Source organism: Lottia gigantea, assembly GCF_000327385.1.
Source record: "Lottia gigantea unplaced genomic scaffold LOTGIsca_72, whole genome shotgun sequence".
Lineage (NCBI taxonomy): Eukaryota > Metazoa > Mollusca > Gastropoda > Lottiidae > Lottia > Lottia gigantea.
In genome coordinates this window covers 295,231-318,259 of record NW_008710427.1, presented here as the reverse complement: position 1 = coordinate 318,259, position 23,029 = coordinate 295,231, and the positions used below count along the sequence as shown (strand labels likewise).

The 23,029-nt window shown below is 31.0% G+C and overlaps 5 protein-coding genes across 5 annotated transcripts; 3 read left to right on the top strand and 2 right to left on the bottom strand.

Annotated features, from left to right (window-relative positions):
- Positions 1–6,533: 6,533 nt before the first annotated feature.
- LOTGIDRAFT_168073 (hypothetical protein) lies at positions 6,534–10,058 on the top strand (the record flags this gene model as incomplete). Its single annotated transcript, XM_009065950.1, has 2 exons — positions 6,534–7,040; positions 9,336–10,058. 2 exons carry the CDS (start codon positions 6,534–6,536, stop codon positions 10,056–10,058), a joined length of 1,230 nt encoding a protein of 409 aa, XP_009064198.1.
- Positions 10,059–10,256: 198 nt separating this feature from the next.
- Positions 10,257–12,127, top strand: LOTGIDRAFT_168072 (hypothetical protein; the record flags this gene model as incomplete). The annotated part of the gene is made up of 2 exons (XM_009065949.1): positions 10,257–11,501; positions 11,564–12,127. 2 exons carry the CDS (start codon positions 10,257–10,259, stop codon positions 12,125–12,127), a joined length of 1,809 nt encoding a protein of 602 aa, XP_009064197.1.
- A 1,622-nt stretch (positions 12,128–13,749) lies between these two features.
- Positions 13,750–14,478, bottom strand: LOTGIDRAFT_130949 (hypothetical protein; the record flags this gene model as incomplete). The annotated part of the gene is made up of 2 exons (XM_009065948.1): positions 13,750–14,169; positions 14,212–14,478. 2 exons carry the CDS (start codon positions 14,476–14,478, stop codon positions 13,750–13,752), a joined length of 687 nt encoding a protein of 228 aa, XP_009064196.1.
- An 87-nt stretch (positions 14,479–14,565) lies between these two features.
- On the bottom strand, positions 14,566–15,131 carry LOTGIDRAFT_168070 (hypothetical protein; the record flags this gene model as incomplete). Its single annotated transcript, XM_009065947.1, has 2 exons — positions 14,566–14,918; positions 15,077–15,131. 2 exons carry the CDS (start codon positions 15,129–15,131, stop codon positions 14,566–14,568), a joined length of 408 nt encoding a protein of 135 aa, XP_009064195.1.
- A 3,232-nt stretch (positions 15,132–18,363) lies between these two features.
- On the top strand, positions 18,364–22,421 carry LOTGIDRAFT_235923 (hypothetical protein; the record flags this gene model as incomplete). Its single annotated transcript, XM_009065946.1, has 5 exons — positions 18,364–18,373; positions 18,411–18,508; positions 19,802–19,956; positions 20,252–20,383; positions 20,627–22,421. The coding sequence occupies 5 exons, from the start codon at positions 18,364–18,366 to the stop codon at positions 22,401–22,403; spliced, it is 2,172 nt and encodes a 723-aa protein (XP_009064194.1). The 3' UTR covers positions 22,404–22,421.
- Positions 22,422–23,029: the final 608 nt, after the last annotated feature.

Below are 23,029 nucleotides of genomic sequence, written 5' to 3'. Positions count from 1 at the left end.
TTTTTGTTTGGCAAACTCTTTGTTTTTGGATTTGATATAGAATACAGAATGTTGAAGGAATGTTGTACATACTACTAACAGTACCATCAATGTCACTGAATATAACACAAGAAAAAACTTCACATCTTTGTTTCGGAGCAATTTGCGAATTCCTCGTAATAGTCTGGAAGACTTTGTGGAAAGTGACATACTTGATTTTGTATTTGGAAGACAAAGTTTACAGTATCTGTATGTATTTACATATTTTTATTCATCAAACTCAAATATCATCATCGGCCGTTTCAAAGGATATCTAAACACACATTCCAACTTGAATCGAAATTTCCACTGTTCCACAGATACATTTCATTGCCATTTTTGATCAACTTCATGTATCTAAAAATAAAAGACACAAGTTATAATTAAGAAGCTATTGTACCTTTATCAAAGTAATTGAATTTTACAGTATTGTTGTATGATATGGAATATCAGTTTCAAAACAGTAGGTATTTTATCAACGCAAAGTCATTCTAACAGTATTGTTAGTAAAAGCTGATATTTTGAGTAAAAAAAACTTAAAGATTGGTTTCCCTATTTTTTTTAGTGTCAAATTAAGCAAACTATTTATTTAATTGAAGTTTCCAATGAATTATCATGTATTCTTAATCATATCATCATGTTCTGATTGCATATAATTATGAGTTTTATCCAATTATAAATGTCCATGTATCTACAGTCTGGATAACAAAAAAAAGACTTTTTGACCTTTCATGATTGGTCACTCATTGGACTGCTGGTCATTCTCTTAGGATTTAGCTAATTATGAATTAATTATGGACATGTGAGACAAACTGGTATTTTCCAAGTCATTAGACATTTACTTTCTATTCATATAAGTATTAGCAGATGAAAATATAGGAACCCATCTTTAGCAAGGCAAGACTAGTAATATTGGTATATTATCATATAGAAACTTGTGTTGTATGAAATATAAAACTTAGTTTATTGAACTTTAGTGTAATAAAAATTACAATTCAAACCAAAGTAGCTAAGGTACTTTCTGACTACATTGAGCTTTGAATATTTCCTCTCATTTCATAAATATTCAAAATAGAATTTTCAGTTTCATACCATTTGTCTAAGAATGTGGTTGAGTCCATAAAATATAAGGTTCAGTAATTTTACATGTGAAATAGACACACTTCCCTTCTAGAAAATTAATGTAAATTGACCTGCTTTTAGAACTGAAAATGACTCTCTGTAAACATACAAACAAGCCTTAATTTAGTATTTATCACATACATTTACTTTAATACATAACAAACATAATTATATTTGAATATATGGCGTAATAATTGGGCCTATTATTAATAAATAATGAATAGGTACCGTAGGCTATGTATATAATATGAATAGAGTCCTAGCGCCAAATTATAAGATAAATTCATAATAGCCCATAGAGTTCAATCAACTACTGTAGTAAAATTACAACTTCAAAAAATGAATTATTATGTTTTGACAAAGACATAATGAATTTATAACTTGGAATACATGAAAAGAAGAATGCAGTGCCAGCCTTTTCTCTTGTACTGTATCTATTTCGCATGTTCCGGGTGACCCGAACAAAGAAGCGAATTAAGGATCAGCACGGAAACCGATAAAACCAATAGTTTGTTGCATAGAAATCTTGTAGCATATTGTCTCTTCTTCTGCTTTCAAATTTTCAATACGAGTAGATCAAAGGTGCAAAGCCAGAAAAGTTACATTTTCATGTATTCGGAGAACTGTTTGAGCCGACACGAACTAAACATAATCGAGTAAAGCGGAATCAGGACAACTCGGACCAAAGACAACTCGGACCACAGATCACTCGGACCAATCTTTGTTTTCAGACTCGGACAAAGTTAAGGACAACTCGACCACCTGTTTTAAATCTCGGACCTATTTATAACTCAATGACTCGGACCAATGTTAAAGACAACTCGAACCAGGTTAAAGACAATTCGGACCACTTGTTTTAAGACTCGGACCAATGTTAAAGAAAACTCGGACCAAGTTATAAGACAACTCTGACCGCTTGTTCTAAGACTTGGACCAATGTTAGAGACAACTCAGACCATTTTTTTAAGACTTGGACCAATGTTAAAGACAACTCGGACCACTTATTTTAAATCTCGGACCAAGTTAAAAACAACTCGGACCACTTGTTTTATGACTCGGACATCATTGTTAAACTGTTAAAATGTGGAATTCTCAATGGGATTAGTTGATTTGGATTAATTAAAAAGATTAAATATAGTAATTGGTGTGAACAATAAACAAGGACTTTAGGGGCAGAACTATGTGAAGTTTGTGATGAAAATGGTATCCAAAGGCAAATTGAAGGCTGCAATCCAAGGGAAGCTGTTTCAGTTGTGGTCGGAATACAGTGAGAAGAAAATGAGACCCAACCAGTTATTAAGGATATGTTGTTCGATCTACAACCCCAATTCCTAAAACGAACCTATTTAGGTAAATCTAAAATCTCTTAAAAGAGTAAGGAAAGTCTTATTTCCAAAGAAAAGTACAAAATTCAGACCCACATAAAATCTTTATAAAACAAAATTAAATAAAATATGATATATCAAACAGTCTTTGAAGACCTTTTTGTCATTTAACATCGAAATTGGTAATTATCGGATGAACGGTTATGAACGAGTTATTGCCCTTGACTAAATTTGGCTTGTATGCACGATAAAAGCTGCAATTTTATCTGATCTTGATGTATGTATATATTGATGAGATTTCGGTAAAGTTCAAAATTGGTAATAATCGGATAATCGGTCTCAGAGTTATTGCCCTTGACATAGTAAAATTGCCTTGTATGCCCAATGAACGCGACAATTTTGATACCATCTTGATGAAACTTAGTATGCATGAATATATTGATGAGATATCGGTCAAGTTTGAAGTTGGTAATAATTGGATGAACGATTTCAGGGTAATTGCCCGTGACTAAGTAAGATTTCGCTTGGTAGGCAGGCTATAGACTACAGATTTTATCCGATATTGATGAAACTTAGTATGTATATATATTTGAATTTTGTCATAATTAGATGAATGGTTTTGGAATTATTGCCCTTGGTATGCATGTATATATGGACAAGATCTCAGTCAAGTTGAAATTCGTAACAATCAGGTAAACGGTTTTGGAGTTATTGCTCTTGATTTGATTCAATGCGTCTAATTTGGCTTGTAGGCCTGATAGAGACTACATTTTTTTATATGATCTTGATGAAACTTGGTATGAGATCTCTGTAAAGCTTAAAATTAGTAAAAATAGGATGATTGGTTTCACATATTAAACCTCTAAAGACTTAGTTACTTTGTTATCATTTGGCCTGGCAAGCTATCTTTATCTAATTTGAATGAAATTTGGTGTGATCATTTATATTCCAGAGATCTTGGACAAGTTCGAATTTGACGATCTTTCGATGAACGGTTTTTGAGTTATTGCCCTTGATTTATGAAAAACGCGTCAAAATTTGTTTGTGAACACAATAAAGACTATTAGTATATGAGCTCATAGACTGGTCGGATTTTTCCACATTCCAATTCATTTCATGGGAAAAATCCAACCAATCTATGAACTCCCAAAAAACAAGACCTAAATTCCCTACATTTCATAAATTCTTACAGCAAAACACCTTACATTTCATAAAACATCCTAAATTCCCTACATTTCATACACCAAAAAAAATACCTTCAATCAATTTCCTAAATTCCATCAAAAAAAGCATATTAAAAATACCCTTATATAAAATAACATCCTTGTTTCGCTTTCAAAGATTATTCAGGCGACGGTTTCTTTTCTTCATTAATTTCTCTAGGTAAAACAATAATTCCAAAAGTAGCTAGTTTTGTTTCAAAAAACAAATCACTCATTTCAACCGGAGCGAAAGCCATGGGCTCAATAGCGGAAGCGGGAAAGAGTATAAGCGACACAGTGAAACAATCTAACGAGTTGAAAGAATTAGAACTAATAAGAGAACTTCGAAACAGGAGATTAGAAGAAAGGAAAAGAAAAAGTTTTAAAGTTATAGGATAAAAATGATAGTCGCTCACGCTCCAAAAACTTATTTCGGTTCAGGAGATATACAAAAATCATTGGGTTCTCTTCCTGGATTTCCATGGGCGAAATATCCCAGAGAAAAACATCTTCCCGGTCATAATTACACCGGTCCAGGTACTAGGTTAGATCTGCGATTAGACGAAAACGATAAACCCAAACCGGGGGAAGAACCAGTCAATAGAGTTGACGCCGCTGTGCTTAAACACGACATACTATACAGAAACAAAGACATAAACTTCAGACACGAAGCAGACAGACGAATGATAATCGAACTTGAAAATATTCCAAATCCAACTTTCAAAGAGAGAAAGCAAAGAACATTAATCATTAAACTGTTAAAAGCAAAGATGAAATTAGTAATAATTGGTAATAATTGGATGAACGGTTTCAGGGTAATTGCCCGTGACTAAGTAAGATTTGGCTTGGTAGGCAGGCTATAGACTACAGATTTTATCCGATATTGATGAAACTTAGTATGTATATGTTTGAACTTGAAAATATTCCAAATCCAACTTTCAAAGAGAGAATGCAAAGAGCATTAATCATTAAACTGTTAAAAGCAAAGATGAAATTAGGCATGGGATTAGCGGATAAAATTCAAAAAGAATTTAGAAAAACTAAAAACTTTTTAAAAGTAAAAGTGTTTGAAAAAGATGAAATATGGTCAGCCGATTTAATTCATATGCCAGTCGAAAGAGGATTTAAATATTGCTTAACAGTTATAGATTTGTATATGAGATATGTATGGGTTATTCCTTTGAAAAACAAAACAGGATTATCAGTCAAACACGCATTTGAAACGATTATGAAACAATCTAACCGACATCCAGAAAAACTGTGGGTAGATAAAGGAAGCGAATTTTATAACAAAAATATGAAATCTCTGGGATTTGAAATTTACAGTACGCATAACGAAGGTAAAGCTGTAGTAATAGAAAGATTTAACAGGACTCTAAAAAATAAATTATTCGAAAAGTTCACGGAATTGAAATCTCAAAAATGGCTTAAAATATTACCAGTTGTAGATGAATACAATAACAAAATTCATTCATCTATAGGTGTCACACCAACACAAGCCTCGAGTAATCCAAATATTATAAAGTCAATTAACGCGCAACATAACTACGAAAATGAAATAAAGAATTTAAATATCAAACCCAAATTTAAAGTCGGAGATCGAGTTCGTATTTTCAAATATAAAAGCAAATTCGAAAAAGGTTACGTTGGATACTGGACGAACGAAATATTTATCGTTGATAAAGTAAACACCACATCACCTCCGACACGAATTAATCGATCAAGACAAAGAACAAATCATAGGAAGGTTTTATCAAAACGAACTTCAAAAAACCGACTTTTAAAAATGAATGAATTTGATAGAAGATGTAGACAAGCATTTTCGCTTTCTTAAATTCAAATTTATATTCAAAATATTATTGAATGTGTTTTATCAGAATGTAATACAATTTTTTTCAAACACAAACTACGTATATATTTCAAAAAAACCAACTTTTAAAAATGAATGAATTTCTCGATAAATATGGAACCGATACAACCACAAACTTTCAACTTAAGAGATGGGCGAATGAGTTAAATATATCACCGTTTTATTATTGTATGAGAGATGAAATAAATGATCTGAAATATAAGAAAGGTAAATTTTACGCTATAACAAATATACATAATTCCGATCAAAAAGGAGTTCATCATTCTGCTTTGTACAAAGACTCTGACTTTTATTTCTTCGATTCTTATGGATTAGAACCCACTGAAGAGATAATCCAATTGACTAATAAACCAATCAAATGTTCAACATTTCAAATTCAATTACCGGGACAAAAGTTTTGTGGTCAGCTTTCACTTTGGGTTTTATATCAGTTGAGTTTAGGAAAACAGTTCGAAGAAATTGTAATAAATTTAACTCAATAAAAATGGCGAACAAGTTTGGATTGGTTTCTTTATCTTTAGAAACTAAAAAACCTAACACTACAACGTGGATAAATAAAGCGAAAATACTTTGTGGATCAAATCGGAGACACTCTTCAAGGTGATTTAGATATGAACAATTTTAGCATAACTAATTTAAAGTCTCCGGAAAACGATAATGACGCTATTCACAAGAAATATTTACGGGATCAAATAAATTCAATTGAAGTAAATAAAAACCATTTAGAAGATAAAATAAGTAATGTGAAAAGATTCTTCAAATTTCAACTAAATAATAAAAATTTTGCTAATGATACTAAACTACAACAAGAGGTACAAAGATTAATAAGTCTTATTCAAAAAGAATTGGTCAACGTAGTGAACAAAACTGAGTTACAAAATTTAATTTCATTAATATCTAAATTAGAGGATAAGATTGCAAAACAAAAATTAGACATTCAACAATTGATAGAGAACATTCCAGATGAAAATGAAGCTACGTTTCAACAGGAATTAAATGGAAACTAAACTTAACAGTGAATTACAAAAAGAACTAACAAATATTAAAAAACAAATACAAAACATAGATGATAACGAAATCACAACCTATATTCAACAACAAATACAATACATAGATGATAGCGAAATCAAAACCTATATTCATCAACAAATACAGAACATTGATGATAGTGTTATTCAACAACAGATAACCACTATTAATAACCTAGTTTTGAAACAGGACAATAATATAGTCGCATTAGAAAAAAAGTATCTCAAGAAAGAATCATATTATTTCCATCTTCCATTTAGAGATTACGATGCTTATATTACTGATAATAGTGATAAATCAAAAGACTATGAATATAAAAAATATGGATTTACAGCAAATATTAGAGTATATTCTGTTCCAAATTATCCTATTTATCCCAAAAATATTTTTGATTCAGATGATGATTTACCTTATCAACCAATAAATTTTGTTTTCCGAGGAAAACTTTCAATTGAAATAACTTTTCCTTTTCAGGTAAAAGTTGATTCATTATTCTTCACACAAGGCTTCTTCTACAAAAAATGTAGAAACTAAAGAATATGAAAGTTACGACGAAAACAACAAGGTTAATCACTTATATGAAATTAAAACGAGTGGAAAATATATAGATAGGTTTAGAATGTTAATCATACAAGATAAAGAAGAAGATGAATATATTGGGTGATTTTGATATGATAATGGTAAATTTACCTCAATTGATATTCATAAAAGTCAAGATAATATAGTTTTTATAATACAAACAATAAGAGATTATACGGTATTTTTTTTTAATTAATTGTTTCTATTGAAAAACCAAAATTTTCAGTTCATCTGAATAAGATTAATGATTCAAAAGAACAAATGTTGTTAATATCAGTAGAAGTTTTTATTGAAGATAGTAAACACGAAGTAGCTTTATCAGAAATTCATTTAATTTAATTACCTAAATATGGAACTCGAAAGTAGACAAAAATACATGATAGAAAAACAAAACGAACTAAAAGAAAAACTAAAACAATTCAACAAATGTAGAAAAACATGGAGTAGAATCGATTCTGTTTTCAAAACATTAAGCACAGTTTTAACAGTAGAGATAACGGTGGCAACAGCCGTAACCGGTGGATTAATGCTTCCAATAATTGTCCCAACTGTATTAGCCGCGTTCACTACCGTTCAAACTTCATCTTGTGGTTTGATTACTTTAGGTTTTACATCAAAACAGAAAGCTCATTATAAAAGGAAAACAGAAATTTGAAATACATATCTTAATAAATTGTTTATATTTTTCGAAAGATCGAGAGAAGACAAGAACATAACAGTTGAAGAATTAGAAAAATTCAATGAAATTTTAGATAAATTTGATGTAGAAATATCATCAATAAAAGTTAACAATTCCTAGTTAAAAAATAGATACTTAAAAAAAGAATGGATAAAATTGAAATTTCAGACGATGAAACATTCATATCAATTGAACGTTTTTCCAATGTTATTGAGCTTATCGCTCAAGAATTTAGAACATTTAACGGACAAATTGAATTAGATGGAGAGATAACTCAAGATAGAAAATACATACAAGACATAAAATTTGTAGGTTTTAATACCATGATTTTAGTCAATTTCTTCATTGCGCTGGATGCAGATACTTCTGATTGGTATATCACAGGAAAAATGATTTTCCGTAAAAACAATTTCAAAGAAATAAAAAAGGGTAGTGGTGTTCTTGTGGATTGATCACTTTAGGTTTTACATCAAAGCTCATTATAAAAGGAAATTTTAAATACATATCTTAATACTTTATTCATTTTTTTCGAGAGAAGACAAGAACATATCAGTTGAAGAATTAGAAAAATTCAATGAAAAATCATCAATAAAAATTCCTAGTTAAAAATAGATACTTAAAAAAAGAATGGATAAAATTGGAAATTTAAACGAACCATTATCTAAAACATATTTTTCATTGATATTCAATTCAATACCTAATATATTTTCAACCAAATTTAGTGAAAATATTATATTTCTGAATCAAAAATTATGCAAGCTAAAATTAAGCAATACAAGTTTATGCACCTTTTGTAATTCAACAATCGAGACAATGGATCACCTTTTTATCCTTTGCTCTCATGCCAATATAATTTGGGAATTTTTACAAAAAGTCTTTTTAAATAATAATGTTAATCTGAAAATGAATATGTTAAATATGCATTTTGGATTCACTGATCAATCTCTTTTCAAAAATTTCTATGAATGGTTGTTTGTAAATAATTGTATCTATATTGCAAAATATTATTTGTACAAATGTAAATTAGAAATATCGTTACCTACTGTACATAAGTTTCAAAGCTACTTACAGAATATAGCATTTATTGAGGTAAAAGCTTATGAAACAGATGATACTATCATGAAAAAATGGAATTATAATATCAATTACTAGACGACTCTTTCACTTTATGTATAGTGTATAATCCTAACCTAGAGTTATCTCCCTTTTCAAAATCTGTAATAAACCATGTTTTCATTTTGAATGTGTGAGTGAATGTATATTGTTTATTTCATGTTCATTCAATTATATCATATTATGGTATGTTATAATTTATTATGTAAATAAAGTATTTTTTCAAAAAAAAAAAAAAAAAAAAAAAAAAAAGATTATGTGAAAAAGATAAAGAAGAATTTGAATATATAATTGATGATGTAGCTGGAGTTTTTGAAAAAGAGGCGAATGAAATTAAAATATCAACCTCAAATATGCTTTTTTCAGAATTAATCAAGAGAATAACTATTCTATTTAAGGATTATAAAATTAAAGGCCAAATTGAAATAAATGGTCAAATAAATCAAAAAGGAAAACACAAACAAGACATCAGATTATCTGGTTTCACTCCTCAAACTTTTCAATATATTTATACAAAGATTCATGAAACCTCTGATACATCTGATTGGTATTTTACAGGAGAAATTATTTGGCGCAAAAATAATTTTACAATAGTAGATAGATCAAAAAAGGGAAGTGGTGTTAACCTACTTAAAAAGATAAATGAATACATAGGAGAAAATTGTTACATACCAACCGATTGTTATTGTTTTATAAAGTGTGTAAATTACATCACGAACACAGATTTAACAAAGGAATTTCAAGATTTCATCAACAGTTTTCAAAAATCAAACAGAAAAGGAGTTATGACAACTGCTAGAATTTTTAAATTCAATAAGAAATTTAATACTAATTTTCAAATCTATAACCCTGAAGACAGTCATTTTCAACCAAAGAAAGTATTAGAGGAATTTGATTGGGTATTTTATTTACACAAAGAACATTTCTGTTTGATAAGAAGAAATAACAAAGCTTTGGGCATTAAAGAAATAGAAGATAATTACGATGAAAATGTATGGAGAACTTGTAAAGATGATGACGCGCTAATGTGTTTCGCCCAGTTAAAACTAAACGTTTTTTCGACATATCCGATAACTGTTTATACGCTTGGGATTGCGAAACCTATTGCGAAAAAGAAATGAATAAAGCCATTCCTTAATGTTGTACTTTAGTTAATTTAGAAAAACTGAGGAAAAGGTTAGATGATTATAATAATTATTTAAGTGATTTAAGTGAGACTCTAGATTTTAAGCCGTCAGATCCCATTTCAGAAGAATATTACAACATACTCATGTACAGAAGAAAGATTGCAGAAAAAATGGAAAAGACAGAAAGAAATAATGAGTAACTCTAACTATTTACAAAATATATCTTTCACCTGTTCATTTAAACATCAAAGCACTAGTTTGGCGGCCTGGGGAAATTCGTCTAATCTACCGATGAATTTGAGAAAGATCACAGATATTAATATTGCAAAATTCACCAAAGAAACCTGGGAATCTTTAAGACCCGAATGGGAAACTTACGCTAAAAGAGATACGTTGTGTCTCGGAGCTTGTTTGATAAAATACAATCAAGCAATGAAAAAAACTGTCTTCCAAAACGTTTCCAATAATCTAACGGCTCCTTCTTTATCTTTAAAGGGTTGGTATTATTTATATCATTACGATAAAGAAATGGTTGAAGAACCATATTATGAAAGGACAATTCTCGTTCCGAAACACACCGAAAAAGAAAACGTAGACAAAGTTTACTCACATACTCATCCTTTTATAAGATATTTTATCAGACAAAGTATTAAAGGTGGGAGAGTCTCTGCTAACAGAAAATCATTTGAAACGGATAAAATGAATGAGATCTGCGCCATATTAAAAGAATACAATGAAAGTGAAACTGAAGGAATAATAGATTTATTCAAAGAATACAGTGTTAACCCAAAAGATAAAACTGAAGTTCACGCTAAACTCAAAGAGTTGGACTATTCTAAACTAATGGCATTTGACGCTAATGGGTTGTACGCTTCCGCCATAACAGAAGGTGAATATCCTAAAGCGGAAAGTGCCAGGCCTTTTCGACTTGAGGAAAATGAAAAATTTGTCAAGCTCTTTAATGAGCAGAAATTCAGACCTAGAACTGCTATTTTAAAAGTCTGGTTTAAATATCCTACCAACATGTTCTTTCAACCCATACCAGCTAAAGATAAAATAACTTTTACGAATAGAATAGATAAGAAGGAAACTGGGAGTAAAATCAGGTTCAGAAATGGTTTCTGTCACAACGTTTTAACATCAGTTGATATTCAAGAAATAGTGAAATCCGGTGGTAAAATTATTAAAATATTAGATGGAATAGTATACGAAGAAAATTTTAAAACTCCCCCATATAGAGATTATATTTTAATTTTGAAGGAATTAAGGAATAAATACAAAAAAGAAGGAGATATGGTTGCTAGTAATTGCATGAAATTATTAGGCAATTCCTTACACGGTAAATCTATTCAGAAGGATATAACTACATCGAGACATCTATGGAGTGAAGCGACTTTAAAAGCCAACTATGATTCACACGTCAAAAGCTATGAAAAAGTAAATGAGACCCAATATATCTTGAGATTAAAGACGAAGTAAAAGAGTTTGTTCCTCCAAAGGATTTTACTAGATTAACACCCACTCATTTAGGTGCATTTATATTATCTCCCAGTAAAAAAATAATGAACAATTTCATTCACGTTATAGATGGATTTTATAAGCCTGAAATATACTATACGGATACCGATAGTTTTTACATTTCTTCTAGCAATTGGGATAAATTAAATGAAGCTGGGTTGGTGTCTGAAAACGAATATAGCAAAGGGAAGAATGATTATGGTGATGGTGGAATCATATTTGGTTTATATTTAGCGCCAAAAGTAAAATACAATATCATTCTAACTTCCGAAGGTGTTTTAAAAGAAATAAAAACGTTTAAGGGTTACTCTAACTATAAGATTAAGGTAGAAGACTACATTCAATTAGCTAGCGGACATGACGTAACGAATGAATTTGATAAACCTTGGGTAAGAAGTTTTACTGATGGAATAGTTATTCCTAATGAAAAACAAAAGAAAGTTTTCAGAAGTTATCTGAATCTCGTTAAGAGAAAAGCACCAAACAGTGAAGGAATCATGTATCCTTACAACAACAAAGATGAGATGTGTTTGGATGATGATTAGGTATTTGATGATTTTGAGTATTTTTTTTACAAATATATCTAATGATGATGATCCATCAGAATAAATTTAGTTCTTTTGTTTTAAATGAAGTTGAATAACAATTTCCTCGTTACCAAAATCTATAAACCTTTTTTTACCACCTTTAATTTCCAGATTTATATCTTTAATCATAAAGGAATTAAGTGGTAAATACGTCGTTTGAAATGGTTTCTCTATAATTCTATATCCAATAGGAACAGTGAATGTTGGAAGACTGTAAATAATCTGACGTTTGTATTTATTGAAAAATCCACCGTTTATCAAATTACAATGTATATTTATCACATCGATATCATTCTCGACATTAGCTTTGTGTGGTGCTAAAGTGGATTGGGTGTATACTCGTTTATCAAATCCTAGTAACGTATTCAATGAATTTTCTACGTTGAAATCAACTTGACTATTATTTCTTAATATCAATTTTATTTTGTTCAGATTCAAATTACCTTCGAATTCAATATTGTTTTACCATTAATACTTCCTCCATATTCAGATAGGTATTCGTTAATGACTATGTATTCGTAGCTTCCTGGTAGTAAACGTATGGTTTTGAACGTAACTCCGTTATCTGTTGATATTTTTATTTGGTTATTTTTTTCGTTGATATTCTAATGGAATTGTAAACAGAGAAATACTTAAATCCCAATTCATATTCTTGATTGCGATCGAGTTCGTACTCATAATCTAGAGATAATTTAATGTCTGATTTATTTGAGGTGATGGCGAATAGTTGTTCTTTATTTGACATTTTTAATCACGCTTTTATAATCACTTTTATCTATGATACCTTTTTCTATGAGTCTTTTTAATATACAATTCACTTCATTATATTGTCTGTGCGATCGATGTCCTTCCTCCATTGCCGCTAATATAATTTGTAATCTATTAAGTAGTTCCTCGTTGTTGTCGGATAAAAACGTTATACCTTCTCCAGATACCATATCTTCGAATTCATCTATTTCTTGTATGATTGGTGGATAATCTTCTGCATAATCATCTGATTCCTCTTCATCAGGAATAACTTTATTTAAATATGTTTCAACTGCCATCAATCTTTTTGTTTTGCGCTTATTCTTTATCATATACAGAAATTTTAAGTATTCTACTAAATCCTTGCGTTTGGCAATCTCAATATCCCCGCCATTCATTAAACCTTCTGTTGTTGTAAATATAAAGTCTTTTTTATCGATTTCGAATAAAGGGTAAACATTACTAAATAGTATTCTAAATCCATTAAACAATAAACCTTTTTTATCAACGATTGGTGAAATGGTCTTTGGTAAATTTGGGTCAGGGTTTGAAAAATAATGATTTATATCATATAATGACCTAATTATGATTTCATCATCTTTAATGGGATATTCTATAGAAGGAACCGGTGATTGTTGAATTTGTTTAGGTTCTAATTTCTTTTTAATATCCTCTTGAGATTTTAATATGGGTTGAAATAGAGTTTGTAGTTAATCCGAGTTGTTGTATTCTGTTATTTTCAACTTGGGTCTTTATTTTATTCTTAGCTTTGATATATTCTTTATTTCTTTTTAAAATATTATTCCAATTATCCATTTTTAAAAAAATAAAATTTAACAAATGTCTGTCATAACTCTTTCACCCGCAGGTTTTCTAGTATTAACGAATATATATCCATGATCATCTGGGTTTTTCCATTGAGCTTTACAAACCTTTTTGAATGCATCTCTGTCCATTCCGTGATTTATCGACTGAATGATTTGAGATAAATCTTTATCGTTTAATTCAAATAATAAAAAACAATTTGCATTTTTTCTAAAAAACATAGAATCCATCCCGTAAAAAGATTGGGATTGGTATATGCAGTGACAGTTGTGATGTCTTCCCTTCGTGAAGAATTCTTGTTGAACAGCTTGATTTCTTTGCGCTACGCAGTCTTCAAACAATATTAAGTTCTTTCGTTTGCTATCAATATTAGACAAGTCTAGGTCATTAACATTTTTCGTAAGAAAAACTTTTATATCCGTTGGTTTCTTTCCTTCGATGTAGTTATCTAAGATATCTTTTATTTCCACTTCTTCTTCGTTTTCTTCGTTTTCTTCGTAATATTGAAATAGGTATTGAACATCTTTCTTTGGTAGATATTCTAAAGCTTTGAGAAATTGATAATACGATTGCTCTGGTGTTGTTGTGTAGATATATAAAGAATCGAAATCTAAAAGGTTTGGTGTTGTCAACATGTTAAAAGTGAGATGAGTTTTCCCAGAACCGGAACTACCGCATATACACATGAGCATTGGGTTATTAGGAAATATTTCTGAATGATTGAATTTTTTACCCATTTTTTTATTATTTTAATTTTTTCCAAAAATCACTCCTTCTCCTTTATACTTTGAAAGATATATTCCTTCTCCAGTGTGTATATTTTTTTACAATATTCCATTACCCTTATGTTTGACTTTGATTTCTCCCGTGTCAATACTATCTACTAATTTATTTAATCCTTGTTTAACAGTTTTCCTGGTTTCTTCACTAAATCTTTTTCCAAATTCTTTCATTGTGCCTATCATATCTCCAACTCCTGAACCTTTCTTTTCCGTTTTAGGTTTTTTACCCTCTGCTGCCAACTTTTCCGTTTTAGGTTTTTTACCCTCTGCTGCCAACTTTTCCAATCTTAAATTATGTCTATGTTCTTCGGCTACTTTCTTTTCTTCAACAGCTTTTGTAGCAGCAGCTTCTGCAATAGCAGCTTTCTTTTCGTTGGCAACGCTTACTCCACCAGCTGTAGCCGTCGCGGTAATACCAGCAAATATTAAAGGTAGGGAAAATATAAATCCACCTTTTTTGCGTTCGCGTCAATTCTTTCTAAGTCTATATCGTCTCTGACTTTACAATATTTATATTTATCAATAAGTTTTTTAGTTATGTTGATTTTTTTACCATTATAAGTTATTGTAGTTGGTGAAGCTGTTTCAATAGCTTCTATTATTTTCATAACTAAAGTTTCTGGTTTCAATTTTTAAAGGTTTATTTTTTACTCAATTCTTATCATTCTTCTATCTGCTTTTTTAATTAATGTTTTGCTTCTTCCAATAATAAACAATAATCTGTTACATCTCCACGTGTTTTTTCAATATGAATATTTATGTTGACTCCTGTTTTGAAAAGATCTTCTCGGTGAGCTGATAGATCAAAACAGAATCTACATATTCAAACTGAGGTAGATTTCCAAATAATTCACACATGTTTTTATAGTTTCTATACAATTCATTATAATCCTTTGTGGTTGGATTAATTGTTAAAGGTTGGTTAGGATAATTATCGTTGTTTAATCTTACTTGAACTTAATGGATTAAAGGATTTTGAGTTTGGTTCATTGCCACTCTAAAGACATTATTGTTATTCGTTTGAGAATCTGGTAAGTTCTTGAAACCAACTATTAAATATCTTGCTGGTTTAATAGTGTTGGTGATTGGCCATGTGGTGGATTCTCCCGTTAAAGTCATGCTACCTACCGTGTTACGATGAAGAAAAGCTATTTCAATATCTTTAGTTAACGAGTTGAATATTCTCGTTTCTACTTCAATTGATGGTGTTATTACGGGTATGAAAAGTTGGAGATTCGTTATTTCTAATTTTGCATCTGAACCATTCTCTCCAAAGAATATCTTATCATCGTTGATTTCTCTTTGTAGATGAATTTTATATGGTAACCCTATGGAAACTTTTCTATGTTCCAACAGACCGAATAAAGGATATAATTTCCAATTTACGTAATTACCCCACCTATTATTCTCAACAATATTATTATATTGAAGTACTCGTTTTTCAAATCCATGATTAGCTGCTCGTCATACTCTTTCTATTGTGTTTCGAGCAACAACTCTCACTCTATCTAAATCGGCATCATTTGCAACATTTCTTTCCGGTTCTTTTAAAACACTTCCATCACCAACATCGGGTATCCAACCTGAGACTGAATCGAAATCTTTAGGATATAAAGAAAGAAATTGTTTTCTAAAGTTGTATTTGTTTGTGGAACTTGATTCTGAGTTCCATCTTTAATTTTGAAATCACATCTGAAATAAGCATCGGAAAGAAGCAACCAGTTAGATAATGAATTTATTTCGAAGGTAATTCTACCACCATCATTCAATTGGGATTTAGAACCAACAGTGGGTGAGATGATAATATAATCCTCTTTTTTCTTGTTTAACGAATCGCATCGTATAATCTAAAGATTGGATCTAGTATTTTAATTTGCCATTTTTAAGGTTTAAAATTTGAGTAGAAAATTTCCAAAAAAGAGTTATCTCCCTTAAAAATAACATTACTTAAAACGAGGCTATTAAAAAATGTTATGTTATTTTATAAGGGTATTTCTAATATGCTTTTTTTTCATGGAATTTAGGAAATTGATTGAAGGTGGTTTTTTTGGTGTATGAAATGTAGGGAATTTAGGATGTTTTATGAAATGTAAGGTGTTTTGCTGTAAGAATTTATGAAATGTAGGGAATTTAGGTCTTGTTTTTTTTGGGAGTTCATAGATTGGTTGGATTTTTCCCATGAAATGAAATGGAATGTGGAAAAATCCGACCAATCTATGAGCTCATATACTACTAAGACTACTGTTTTCATCCGATTTAAAAGGAAATTATTTGGTGTTACTATTTATAATAATAAGATCTTGGACAAGTTCGAATTTGGCTATCTTTCGATGAATGGTTTTTGAGTTATTGCCCTTGATTTATGAAAAACGCGTCAAAATTTGTTTGTGAACACAATAGAGAGTACAGTTTTCATCCGATTTAAATGAAATTTGGTATGATCACTTATAATTATGAGATCTTAGTCAAGATTGAATTTGAAGTAAAAACGCATCAAAATTTGTTGGCGAAAGAGGTGACAGTTTATGTCAGAATTTTATTAAATAATATGTGTTTGTTTAAATCAACAACATCTTGCACAAATTAGATTTTTGGTTCGACTTGACACGGATTGGTGACTGCCCTTGATATTCTGAAAATGTATCATGAAAGTGGGCGTATCTTGCTAGACAACCACTTGTTATACGAGAAATCCGAAAATGCTCACCGGACAATATTGCTTACCAAAGAATTGAGAAAGAGGACAATTAATATTGCTCACTATACAGTTTTATTTTAGACCATTTACGAACGAAATATAGCTAAACTAAAACTTGACTAGATCTAATAAATATAGGCCTATACATGGAAACCGAATTTTATAGAAAGGATTGAAAAAACGCAGGCTCTATGGTATCTTTAAGGCAAACTTCACTCGTTTTTATTAAGTCAAGGGCAATCTGTCAAAAGCCATTTATCCAATATTAGCTCAGTTCGAACTTGGTCGATTTCTCATCAGTGTATATGTTACAGTAAATAGGTGAAATGAGGAATTACATATAATTACTGAAATTTAGGAAATACGTATCATTCCTACAACTCGTAACAAGTAGGCTAATTCCTTAAACTGTCCAGTTTTTACCGGTAATGACGAAATTTTAAATTACTTACTGACTGTTTAAACAATGTCGTAGAATGTCCAACTTTTATCCTGATAGTGATTAGAAAATCAGTGAGGCCTATTAAAAAATCCTAAAATATTGCTTGACATTAAAATTGTGCTATTGTAACTACAGTATACGGACACCCGTTACCATTAATTAGTAACAGCTTGTTCAGCCTCAGTTTGAAAAAAAGTTATAAAATATCAACTAAGCCTTCAAATCACATTTAAATTGCTTTTTATTTAAAGCCTTGTTGATATATTAAGCCTTTATAAAAGTTAACTTTAAAAGTCGAGGTAATAATTCAAAATGTATGTGTACTGTATTCGTGCGTGTTATTTCCATGTAAGAACCATGCGTGGTTTCATATGGTGTCTATCGCAAGCCAAGTTTCATGCGTTTAACTAAGTCAAGGGCAATAGGTTCCTACTACAAAAAACCGTTCACATAATAATTTTCAAATTCAAAATTGACCAAGATCTCGTCATACAGTTCCATCTGGATCAGTTGTGTCTACAAGCCAAATTTGGTCTATGTTTAGTCAATACCGTAACTCAAATACTGTTCATCCATTCAATCAAGAATTGCTTCATATTTCACCGAAGTAAAGCCTTATTTGTGGTAAAGGTCAGTACGCACACTCTTTCGGAAACAAACTAAGAAGCGTTTGTCATTCATTATTTAGTTACATTTAGACATGGTACCTGGTAGGTTCACCTGGTGAATATACTCTTATTGACCAAGTTTCATTTCTAAGTTGTAGTAGTCCTTTAATGAATTTAAATAAGTTGTTAGTGACTATATCTGCACCTGGGGTCGGTACATATTTCACTAAAGTAAAGGTCAGTACCCGCACTGTTTCGGAATTCCCTGTCTTATTTTATCATTGGTGCCTTCTGTAATCGTAAAATTAAAAATAAACAGTTAATAATTATTTAGAATTGAATAATCATAGTTATTGATAGACATATCAATATCATAGGTTTGGCTTCAGATGATGGGTGATTTCTATTTAACTTAGATTTAAATGATAAATTATATGAGCGTAACATCTTTTGCTTTGATGATAACGTTCATTGTGAACATAATCCATATCATATAAAAAAAAAATAGTAGGGGGTAGGACACAGTCGTAGCCCTGCTATAGAGCTTCAGCTGTTCTAATCCCTTTAATGGGCCACGTTTTCAAATGTCCATTTTTTTTTCACGATGATATTGGATAAATGGATTGGGTGACTTCATTCTTTATCCAATTTTCACAAGGAGAAAGCTACCTATCTTGAAGGTAAAGTTTTAAAAATTATAAACTAATTTAAGTAAGCAAACTCATAGACTTATAATATCGTTAAAAAGATTTATTTTCGAAAACTTTGGCTTGAGATTCATCTCTGCCTACTTAATTGTATTTATTTGTTTTAATTTTCTTACTTTCTGGTCTTGGTTTGCCAGTCCAAAGGGAATGCAGGAGATATGGGTGAGCAAAGAATATCTAAGAAAAAAATAATATGTACTTTTACTGAATTCAACTTCGAATATTACCTTTTAAAGGGACATGTTCGCCATACGTTTGACCAATTGTAACTTAGCCTTAGAAACGGCAATTTTAAGTAATAAGTAATCAGCAATAGTGTTCACAGTTCACCATCGAACTTTGAGCCTTCAAATCCATGTGTATCCAGAAAAGTTAAAATATCGTCTGTTCTTGAGACTACCCAATAAATAAAAAAGGCATTTATAGAAATAAAACGTGTAATTTCTGATTTGAGGTATATTCGAAGGGATAAAGCGATTTTTATTTACACAAAATGCAAGGTCCAAAATAAAGTTATGGCCTTTAAAATTATTGAAATTGAATCCGAAAACATTATGTTGTTCAACAACATATTCAGATTATTTATATTTTAATATTGTAGTAATATAATTAATGTTTTCTGTGTTCGTTGAGCTCTTTATTTACCATTGTTTGGGCTTCTGTGCGCTATTTAGCCACACTGTTAAGATGTGTTGTTTTAACATAGTGAAATATTTTTCTTTCTCAAATCGTCCGTAGCCTAAATGATGCTCTGCCATTGTTCGTTTTATGAACCCAAACGAATCCTTTCACAGTACAACGTGTCTTTATATATCATTTGTAGATGTTGATTAATATAATATGTCGTCATTGGTGGTATTGGTTTAAACTGATATCAGTAGCAGTAATATCACTATTAATAATTAACAGTATGACTATATTAGATAATTATGATATTATAACAGTACCAGCATCTACAGATGATAAACAGACTAGAAGGTAAGCAGTTTGTTGTAACTTTTTATATCTATTGGCTAACCTTACTCCAACCAAATGTCAATGAGACAAGACATTTTTCTGCGATTTCCAGTTTTCAAAATATTTGGTAGGATTAAACCGAATAAAAGCAGGGTGCTGCTGATGTCAAAAGGAGCAAATAATAACAAATTTATATAATAGTCAAAGACACGTCTTGGTTTCTTAAAACCAGGGAAAGGATTTTGATGCACAACAGTCATTTGTGAATCTCGTACTTAATAGTGACATTGATGTATATCATATTGATAAATTTCAGAATAGCTGCTAAAGACAATTGGATTATAATGGATAATACAGATATTAATATTAATCATATGAAACTATTAGATGATAGACAAGATTGGTCAGCTCTTGTCATGGATACTACTAAATCTAGAAAGACCTTAAAGTAAGTAAGAGTAGGATTTCAAACATTTCGAATAAAAAGCAATTATAGCGTATTAATGTCTTAGAAATTGATTGATCACTGGGAGAAATTTAAGAAATCATCGCCACCTAAAACACTGCGGATCCAGATTGCATATGAAAATGGTAAGAATAATTATTTGTTGCATGAAGAATGTTAGGTACATAAACTTCAACGGATGTTGCTGGAGAGGATATATTTTAGTATTATTCTTTCTGATTTCAGGTGTAATAATTGTCGGTCTCGAGAATCAATGGATGGGGTGCTTGAAGCAATCAAAAATAATGCTAAATTTATCTATTATTCTGATAATGCTTTTACTGTAGAAGAAGAGCTACCAAAATTAAAATTGACTCCATTGTTTTACGGAATGGACTATACCGGAAACGCCTCCAGTTTTAATATTGAAGCCCATTTTAAGAACTCGCACAAGGCGTCAGCAGTCAGTCAAAACCTGAACTCACACTACCGACTTGGAGGTTTGAAAACACCAATGATCCAAACCTTTGTACCAGAAGAGATGTTATTAAATGCTGGAGAAAGTACAGAAAATATTGATAAACAAGCACCACCAATTATTCTACCGAAAGATTACTATCATCCATTTTCACTCAAGGGAACATTATATTTTTATGATACGTTTTGGGCATTAGCGCCAGTCGATATGCAGTATTATACCGTATGGTCTATGATGATAGAAAAGTTGTTGGAAGAGCTGGCAAGCGAAGTAGGATTCATGGCACCAAGGAAAGCTCGGTCTTTAGTTAGGTATGAACAAATGAATACCCAGAAAATACTGGAAATAACTACAGTATTAAACCAATGGATCTGCTTGCCAGGAGCACCGTTTTTCAAATGTATAGAACTACTATCATATCACATGACAACAGCTGGACAATTTCCCGATGAAGCCAGTGGCATGATAAAGAATTTCATTAAAACTTTAACTAGAGTTGGATATAAAGAACCAGCGAGGGTGTTTCCAAACCTACCACGACCGTTCGTACCACCACTGAACCAGATTATATACTGGCCTGCTGCTAGGGTTGATAGAAGTCTGAGTAAAATGAATATGTCTATAGCACCAATGTGTGTCGGAGGAACAGGTACATGTCAAGAGGTTGGAAGAACTAATGGCGGTAAAATCCCTACCTATGATAATCTGTTACTAGTGGTAGTATTCAATAGACCAGGACATTATGGTGTTGTAGACTATCTAGAAAGGATGTATAGGCCATTCTTTCCACAAATGATTTATTGTGGCCACGATATGAATAACTTCCTCTCCATCTATAATCTCTTGAATAAAAAACTCTCTTTTATTGAAGTAGATTTTAATTTAGGGCAATATGGATACGAATGTCTTCAGAAAGCCATGCAGATGAACTTTGATGTTGATGGATATATTCATTTAAGTGACGATGTTTTACTCAATGTTTGGAATGTAGCAGAACTTCCAAAAGACAAACTATGGTTTCAGAAAAATATGAGAATAGCCCACTTTATTATGCACGTAGTTCCAGATATATGGAAGCATCCTCACTGGGGTCCATGGACTACTGTGTACGGTCGAACTGCTGCCAAAGCCGCCATTGCGTCACTCATAAACTTGTCTTATTTGGAAACCCGCGCCAAAGAGTTTATGTTTATGTTGTCGACTAATGTTGGTGGTTTTGACAGAGTTTATTACGAAGCTTCGGACATATTTTATGTTCCCAAAAGATTTGCTCAAGATTTTATTTACTTTGCTAGTGTGTTTGATGCTGCTCATGTTCACTTAGAGATAGCTGTTCCTACTATTTTTAATGGTTTAGATTTAAATGAGAATATTGTAACAATGAATGGCTCTTATTTGTGGTACCAAGATCGTAATTTGTATCAATTGAAATATAACTATAAAGATATTTACATGCATTCTATGAAATTAGCTCCATGTATTGCTGATGCTACTTGTCAAAAATTTATTTGTCAACGTTATATTCCTTGTCTATATTCTTCTTAGTATTAAATTATTAATTTTAAATCTTTTATTTTTTATACGCCCACATGAAATATATTAATCCTTTAGCGACATTTAGGGGTAGAGATCACATTAAATAACGGAACACAATTTTATGGTATACTACTCCTTAGAAATATATTGCCGTCACCCATGTTCGTCGTCCGTCCGTCCGTCCATATGTCCATCCACAATTGCTCGTAAACACTCTACAAGACACAATTCTTGACGGATTTTGACAAAACTTGGTATGAGTGTTCGTAATCACCCAAGGATGAACCCTATTGAAAATCAGAAGAATCGAAAAATATTTAGTATGAGTTACTGCCCTTGTTCTTGAAAACTCGTTCAATTTTTAGCTCGTGAACACTCTAGAAGGCACAATTCTTGACGGAATTTAATGAAACTTGGCATGAGTGTTTGTTATCACCCAAGGATGAACCCTATTGAAAATCAGAAGAATCGAAAAATTTTAGTATGAGTTATTGTCCTTGCTCTTGAAAACGCGTTCAATTTTTAGCTTGTAAACATTCTAGAAGGCTCAATTCTTGACAGATTTTGACGAAACTTGACCCTATCGAAAAACAAACAAATCGGAATATGTTTCATAGGAGTTATTGACCTCATTT